The sequence below is a fragment of the Berghia stephanieae genome, chromosome 1 (genome assembly GCF_034508935.2).
Source record: "Berghia stephanieae isolate SIO BIC M18660-M18661 chromosome 1, UCSD_Bste_1.3, whole genome shotgun sequence".
In the NCBI taxonomy this organism is placed as follows: Eukaryota; Metazoa; Mollusca; class Gastropoda; order Nudibranchia; family Aeolidiidae; genus Berghia; species Berghia stephanieae.
In genome coordinates this window covers 86,845,702-86,854,712 of record NC_088360.1, presented here as the reverse complement: position 1 = coordinate 86,854,712, position 9,011 = coordinate 86,845,702, and the positions used below count along the sequence as shown (strand labels likewise).

Here is a 9,011-nt window from a genome sequence, read left to right as displayed (position 1 = left end):
GCCACTGCAATTTATTTTCAATTAAAATACCCAAATATTTGTAAACCAAAACTTGCTCAAAAGCTTGATTGTTAATTTTGAGCGGACTGATGGCATTTGTGTTCTTTCTAAAATCAAAAATCATTTCTTTGGTTTTTCCTACATTCAACTTCAGGGAGTTATCTTCACACCAACCAACAAATCTGTCGATCTCAGATCTGTATCAAAAAGGGGTTAAAAAAAAACAACTCATAAAACTTATACTCACTATTGTGAATGATTTATCTGCTAGGGGTTGTGCTGCGTGCATTAATTCTGCCTTGGTCATAAAGCCTTTATAGTCTGGATCCTTTCAGAAAAAGAATGAAAAAAAAAAAATTATTAAAAGTTTTTAAAAACTCACAGCAAATATTAACAACAGGGTTGCCAATTCAGGAGGCAAAAAATTACTGAACTTTCACGCAAACACATCCACCGACCACTATCTGAGTGTTGAACTCCAGTAAAAAGTCATTTAGTACTTAGTTTTTTTTTCCGTTCAGCAGGATTGGAAAATATACTGAAGTTTTTTTTAACATAAGGAATTCAGTAAGTATTCTGAAAATTGGCAACCATGTAATAATGATGATGATGATGATAAAAATAATAACAAATAAAAATCGTACAAATTTCAGGGAATGATAAATAAAAGGAATAATTATACATAAATCTCAGAGACAATAAGTCTCTGTCAACCATGACTTTAAATTGGTTCAAAGGCTGTGCATTTTAAATGTCAAAACATTGATTATTCGAAGTTTGCACTATGCATAAAATGAACTAGCTCTGCCAGATCTTGGTCTTACATATTGCAATATGTATTTCAAACCTGTCGCCTCTGCTTCTGTTTTTTATTTTTGGAATAAGCAAACAAAATTGATAAATATATGTCAGATATATTGTGAATTATTTTGTGGTTACCAGTGAGTATCTGTACATAGTAAGGATGAGAGCATAAGGACCAGATCTGTAGGCTGGTACATACTCCCTTGGCTGACGACCAGATGTTTTTCTTATCTTTTTCTGGAGAAAAAAATATATTTTGATATCATAATCTATTAAAATAGATTATTATTTCATCAGAAAGAAAGGAAAAACACTACTCACCTAAGTGCTGGCAGCTAATGAATAATTTGTACCAAAAGAAAAAGGAAAAAAAAGAAAAAAGAAAACCTGTATATCAATCCTTTCCATTACTAAACAAAAACGACGTTATTCTCATTTGACCACAGAGAGCGAAGAAAAAGTTAAAATATTAATTTGTAATAACTACCCAGATGAGTCAAGTTGTATCTGAAATTATACCACCTACAGAAAATCTGTCATATAGCTAGCTTGTTTTTATTTGGTGTCCATGGTTCAATTATATTGTGCCTATCTTGTAACAGAGATCAATGATGTTGAATGTGGTCAATGACTGGATAGGTGGCAATGACCACAAACCCTGGTCTTTACATTGCCTTTTATGGTTAAGCATTTTACATCCATTACTCGAGCTTTTTCATATAGCACAATATCCACTAAATGAGCTCCTGATTTATTTAAGAGTCAAAATCAAGTTGCACAACATCATAAAAAAGATAGATAACATAACACAACCACACCTTCTTTGGAGATAAATCTTTTCCACTATCAGAATTATCACTGATGGCATGTATTGTCGAAGTACTGGTGGCACTGGGTCCAGAATTCACAGCAGAGTGACCTTGCATCAATGGCTCTGATTGTGCTTGATTTATCAGTTGAGGACTGTCATTTGCAGTTACTAATTTCCAAAGTAGGTAAAAAACAAATAAAATTGTTGACTTTTAAAAAACAAGATTTACACACATGGATCAAATGGATTTTATTGTATATGATTCTGTCACTTGATATTGCATTATGCATGGATGCACGACCACCAGAATAAAAATTAGTCAAATATAATTATATGTTATACATCTTGTGTGTCGCTGTGATGCAGTGGTAAAGAATCCAATCCACTATGATTTTAAAACAAAGGTCTGACTTCGAACCAATGACTAGACTTTTGAGGAGGACTCTTTTTACACATTTTCTGCAGAACTATAGTATGGAGGCCCCTTCAATAACAAACACAAAAAGATAAGAAGAGGAAGAAACTGTTGTCTTGTTAAGAAAATAAAACACAGAAAATAAAAACAAAACAAAATAAAACATTGGTACTAATGTTTAAGAGACTGCATCTGTTGTCCTATATGAAGAGAAATAAACTTGTTAACAGTATGGAGCATAGTAATAGAAACTATGGTTAGCATGATATAAAGGCCATATTAATCATTTATTATAATGTCAGTTATCTGTGCTCATTGCATCAAAGGACAGAACCATGAATCAAACATACAATGGACTCAAGATGAATCAAATCATGTAAAACCTGATATTAAAATCATTAAAAAAAAACACTTGGCCTCATCCAACATTGAAATAATGATAGTTGCTTGACTAGAAATTTCATTCAGAAGATTTTTTGTTTTGTTTTTTTCTTAGTCGCGGGGACATTGAATGTTACATTCAATCTTCTTTTCAATTTTGAAATGTATAAAGTAGCTTTTTCATTACCTTCAACATGGTTCCTTTTATGTTCTGCCAACTTTTCATCCAACATCTTACATATTTTGTCACCTGATAAAAATAAGTATTGAAAAGAGTGTGAAAGTGAAAGTAACTGATCACATCATCAATATGGAATAATAAAAATATGAATGGAGACAAGTTTTGCAAAAACTTCAATTTGAGTAATGGAGATAATCGTAACATGAAGCGTTTGTCTGCCTATCATTTTTTTACATTAATAATCAACTGTAAAGATATAACTTAAACTCAAAATCGAAAAAATAAAAAAATTAATAAAAAAGATATCTTGCACAGAAAAATAATTCATAAAAGAAAAAGAAAGAATAATACTAAATAATTATTATAAATCTGGTTGTTTACAACAATCATTATGTCTCAAATTTTTTTGAAAATATGCAATGGCTTGAACAAAAAATAAAAAGGAAATAGTTAATAAATATTCTGAAGAAAAAGATACCAAAATTCTGAAGCATCCTACAGTCTTTGCCTGACTCCAAACAAAGAGGAAACATTTTCAGAGTTTTCAATGCCTGGAAGGTGAAGAAAAATATCAAATAATCAACACCAAATAACTAAAACATATTGTCAGACAAAATGATTCCCGTTTTTTCTATTTCAACTTAAATTTTTGAATGCATATATTGCAAAAAATATTAAATATTAAAACGAATGGAAAAATAAAATTAGCAACTGCAGGAAAAGGCTGATGCAGCACAATTTGTGTTAAAAAGTTGGCACAGAAGACTAAATAACAGATCAAATAATTCTTGTGTAATTTACCACATATAAAATGGTAGTAATCAACCAAATGACAGATAATAAGCTGAAAATGCAAACAGTGATAGTGGATGGCACCACCACATCATGCTGTTATATATACGGAGTGTGATTTGTCAATAAGGCTTTGAAATATTCTCACCATTATTCTTTTTCCACTCACTTTTCCTTTTCTTTGAATTTCACATCATCCTTCTATCATAAATGCCAACCCCTAGTCCATTTCTCCTAGTAACCAATCAATAGTTTATGGGGGATAAAATTAATAAACGTTTCAAAGGTGATATTTTCCGATTGAAAAGATTTTTTAAAAATGTGTAATGTATTCAGCGCTGGAAGGCTGCTTTTCACAGAGCTCTTAAAATTACTTAATTTTACGGCTGTTTTAAGTGTTATTTCTATACAGGACGAATTTTATTTCATATTCAGAGGATTTCGTATGAGTTTGTGCTGCTTCTGACGAAAATTCGTGGATTTTAAACAATTAATTTAGCAATATTTTAAAGTTTTATAAAATTTTTGCAAGGATTTTATCATCTATTATTTTATTAAGACCATTGTTGTTTACGTTTTACGATTTTAAGGAAAATAACAGTGAGCTATTTTAATCGTATTACAACGGTCGACGATGAACACCGAGAATGACAACACCTAATTATTGTTATAACTATTCACCCCAACACCTATGTACAATACGACACACAATTAATAATACACCGAATTTAGAAATAGTAAACCTTTTGAGATCTATTAAATTATTCAAGGCATACAGAAAAATAACAAAAAGAGGAAATAAAGGTGGAAGGAAACAAAAACAAAAACAAATAGAAGCCAAAGAAAACATCAAAAACAACTCAGTCAAATTAAAATGCAATAATTTAAATTCTACTAATAACAATCTAAAAATTCTAACAGTGAACTGTCGCAGCATTGTACACAAAAGAGCTGAATTCTGTGCACTCATTGAACAACATGAACCAGACATTGTCTGTGGACAAGAGTCGTGGCTAAATGACAATATTAAGTCATGTGAAATCTTCCCCAAAGAATACGAGGTATTCCAAAATGACAGAAAACTACCTAGAGAAGAGGCAGAAGATGAAGGAAGTGAAAATGAAGACAATGAGACCAGGCGACCGGAGGTGGAGTATTCATACTCGTTGATAGAAAGCTCACAGGCTGTGAGCAAACAAAGTTCAAAACTGACTGTGAGATAATTTGGGTAAGCGTTAAAATCCAAGGCCATAAAAACATCCTTGTTGGATCGTTCTACATGCCCCATCGAAACGAAACTGACATCGTAGAACTGCAAAAATCGCTTGAAATAATCAACTCAGAAAAAACTCCAAACCAAATGATTCTAACAGGAGACTTTAACTGTCCTGATATAAACTGGGACGGTTCAAAAACGTTATCTGCCTGTCCACAACGTGCAATACAACAAAGCCTCATCAACATTACAACAGGAGCGCACCTCACACAAATTCACGAAGAATGCACACGAGGTGACAATATTTTAGATCTGTTTTCGTATCCAATCCATCACTGATCCATTCAACAACATCACAACCAGGAATATCAGATCATGCCTGCGTTGTTACTGAAACTACACTAAATCCCAATTATATGAACCAACCCTCCAAAACACGATACCTTTTCAAAAAGGCCAACTGGGCCGCACTACAAAAACGAATCGAGGGACTATCATCAGAGATCACAGAACAGCACAAAAGCGGTATGGATGTAAATGAAATGTGGAGCCATTTTCAGTCCTGCCTACTCAGTGCAATCAAGGAGTCAATTCCCCAAAAAGTACATAAAAATACAAGAACGCCGCAGTGGATGAACAGGAAAATACAAGCACTACTAAGACGCAAAGCAAAAGCATTCAAGCGGGCTAAACTGAGCGGAACCTGGGACACATACAAATCGTTGCAGCGTCAAAGTAGGCGTGAAATAAGGCAAGCAGAATGGACACACATTAACAATGTTATAGAAAAAGGACTTGAAACAAACAATACCAAGCCATTTTGGAACTACATAAAAAGCAAGAAAAACGATTCCATTGGTGTAGCTCCATTGAAAGAAAATGAAACCCTGTACATTAAGGGGAAGGATAAAGCAACGATCCTCTTGGATCTATTTAAATCTGTCTTTACCCCTCATGATCCACACAATACAACCACCCCACCGACATCACAGAGGTGAGACCAATCTCTTACTAATATCAACATAAACATCTCAGGAGTTGAAAAGTTGCTGAAAAACGTCGATCCATCTAAGGCGTCAGGTCCAGATAACATCCCCAACACAGTACTAAAGGAGTGTGCTGAGAGTTTGGCCCCCTCATTATGCATAATTTTCCAAAAATCGGTCGACACCGGGATGCTCCCTAATGACTGGCTGAAGGCAAACATCGCACCTGTATTAAAAAAAGGCAACAAAAATAAAGCAGAGAACTACCGTCCAATCTCACTGACGTCTGTAATATCCAAACTATTAGAACATATAATCTGTAAGAACATGATGAACCACTTTGAGAACAATGACATCCTAACTGACCTAAACCTCGGGTTTCGCAAAGGATACTCATGTGAAAGCCAACTCCTAATAACTGTAAACGACCTGTTGAGACTCCAGAATGCCAACACTCAGGCAGACATCGGCATCCTCGACTTTTCCAAAGCATTTGATACTGTGCCCCACCAAAAACTCCTGCAGAAACTAGAAAATTACAGAATTCGTGGCTCTTTATACACATGGCTTTGTAATTTCCTCACAAAACGTACCATGAAAGTAGTCCTAGACGGCACGTCATCGGATGAATGTCCAGTCATATCAGGAGTACCACAGGGAACGGTGCTAGGACCCATACTATTTCTTCGTTTCATCAATGACCTACCTCTACGAGTAAAATCTCAGACTGTCTAATATACCGACCAATAAAATCTGCAAATTATCAAAAATGGCTACAAGAGGACTTGAATAGTCTCGAACAGTGGGCTAATGATTGGGGAATGAAATTTAACGCAAACAAATGCTACATCCTCAGCACAGCTAAAAAGTACAATTGAGATCTACAGGTTAAACAACACCGTCCTGAATCAAGTCGACGATAACCCATCCCTTGGCATCACCTTCTCAAAGGACTTGAAATGGGGGAAACACATAAACAAAATAACCCAAAAGGCAAGCTGCAACCTCGCATTTCTCCGCCGAAATCTTAGCCATGCCCCAACGTCATGCAAACAAAACGCCTACCTCGCACTTGTGAGATCACAATTGGAATACGGAGCAGTTGCCTGGGACCCCTACCTGAAAGAGGATATTCAAAAACTTGAGAGAGTCCAGAGACAAGGCGCCCGGTTCATAACTGGGAACTATAAGAGCAGAACCCCAGGATGCATGACAAAAATGTTAGAAGAAAGAAATCTCATCAGCCTCCCACAAAGAAGAAAAGAAACCCGTCTGTCATTCATGTTCAAGATAATAACAGATCAAATACCATCAATAAAGGCAGACTCCTTTTTCACGCCATGACCAAACAAAAGAAAAATCCAAGCACTCACTTTCGCCAACCACATAACCGAAAACCCCATTGACAGATACGCCACAAACAATTCGAACTGCTTCAAAATCCCACAGACAAGAACACAAAACTACAGAAATTCTTTCTTCATTAGAACTATTTCGGAGTGGAATGGGCTGGATGAACTGGTCATCATGGCACCACACCTAAACGATTTCAAGGCCCGACTGACATGGGCCAGTGCCCAATGAGGACGCCGCTGAAATACAACCAGACCATTGGTTTCTTCAGCGCCAACCATACAGATACAGATACAGAATAGATAAAGAGCAATCCAGTCTTTAATTTTCAGGACAAAAAAATACTTGTAATGAGAAAAGAAAGAATATCAATCTTAAATAAACTTTTATGAAAATGTTATTAAAAGGAAAAAAAAAAGGCAATTTTTATTCACTTTTGAATAGTTATATTGGCTCTTCCATCCTTTCTCAATAGCTTCATCTTTCCACTCTGATATCCACTTGGTAAACAGAGGGTTGGCATTTGGTGGTACTGCCTTCTTCCTCTTTCCTTTGAGACTAGAATTGACATGAGAGCGATTACCAAGATTAGATGTCGAAGGATTGGCCATGTTCAAGTGGTGTGATTAAGATGATGCTATTTCCTGGTGATGACGCTGCAAAAAAAAATTTTTAATGCATAAATTAATACAGTGCAGCCCACGTATTCCGCCCTAAGTAAATGGGTCATAATAAATGACGTGACTGTCACCTGTGACTTCCACCATTTAACCTCCCCCCTTCTCCATTACTATCCCTCACACACCCCCCCTCCTCACTAACTTCAGAACAGAAGGTGGGTTGGAACAATGCACCGACTAACATCCTCCTTTACACTACCCATTCTAACCTCGCCACTGTGTCAGGCGTCACATAGCGTCACCTAGAGCTCATCACCGTCTCACTGATCACTGCTCATTGACTTCATTAGGTACTTTGGTAAACGTCCATTTGGCCCTCCAGCAGGGAGCCGATAAATGGCCTAGTGGCTGTGACCCGATTTTTTTGGACTTTTGAGTGATGGGTCTCAGAAAAAGTTCCATAGATTTTTTGTTTATGGATGGATTTTAATGATTTATGTCTTATTTTCTTCAGGAGAAATTACTCTATCGTTTGGTGTAGTTTATTTTAAAATCAATGACAATTTAGTATAACTTTTGATTATGGATAAAATAGGGTATAATTTAGCTTAGGATAATTAAAAGATTAGAACTTGGTAAATCAAAATTTCATGCTGGCACGTTTATTTAACATCTTAACTTTTTTATAAACTTAAATTCAGGGCAAAGTTGTATACCGCATCCATGAAATTCGTTCCAGTAAAATCCTTACTCAAATCTTAGCGGCCATTTTAGACCAGTTTTGAAATCCAAATGGTGGTTACTACCGGAAATGCAACAATTTTCCGGTCACAAAGTCCGTCAGTAAATAACAAAGGCAAATAGAAGACCATTTTTCAGCCTTTAAACTAACATAACTTTTTATCTGCTTATCTGATTTTCACAATTTTGGTATCATTAGAATCGTGTTGAAAAGCACTTTAAAATGATATAGGTTTCATTGAGCTCAATCCAATTTGAATTTTTTACCAAAGTACCTAACTTCATAGTAGTCGCACTCCCCTTACTACTCTATGCTAACACTAATACATTATGCCTAAGTATATCAACCGTTGATCGGTCAGTCATAAACTTCTCACTAGCCTTTTGTTGTGACATTATGGACCGTTTTTTTGGCTTCAACTGTCTCAAATTTAACATTAAAACGGACAGATGGAGACGGAGAATTAGTGAACTGTGACTGGACTTACTTAAATACTTCTTGTTATGAATTTAAACACAGAACAGAAAAAGGTCTTATACTTTACCTACTACCTCGAAAGAAAAGTTAAGTTAAATAATGAAAATCATCGTGTTCTATACGAGAACGTAACCATAAAGACAAACATCTTAGGGGAATGACTGTTTTGTTGTTTGCTTTTCTTATCAACTTTCGTTTTGAATTTCATAGTAAAGCAGTAAAAATGTTGAACT

At 35.3% G+C, this 9,011-nt stretch overlaps 1 protein-coding gene across 3 annotated transcripts in view; it reads right to left on the bottom strand.

The window, feature by feature from the left end:
- The window catches only part of LOC144960272 (structure-specific endonuclease subunit MUS81-like), a 22,049-nt gene extending 13,052 nt beyond the window's left edge, over positions 1-8,997 (bottom strand). Inside the window, exons 1-7 of one of the 3 annotated variants that reach the window (XM_078893318.1) lie at positions 8,846-8,997; positions 7,374-7,595; positions 3,071-3,143; positions 2,599-2,661; positions 1,623-1,783; positions 940-1,041; positions 248-328 (exon numbers count right to left, since the gene is read on the bottom strand). In XM_078893318.1, the coding sequence (XP_078749444.1) occupies positions 248-328; positions 940-1,041; positions 1,623-1,783; positions 2,599-2,661; positions 3,071-3,143; positions 7,374-7,550 (657 nt within the window). In that variant the 5' untranslated portion in view covers positions 7,551-7,595; positions 8,846-8,997. The remainder of the gene's footprint in view (positions 1-247; positions 329-939; positions 1,042-1,622; positions 1,784-2,598; positions 2,662-3,070; positions 3,144-7,373; positions 7,596-8,845) is intronic. The other 2 variants (XM_078893324.1, XM_078893326.1) reach the window with 2 other exon arrangements.
- Positions 8,998-9,011: the final 14 nt, after the last annotated feature.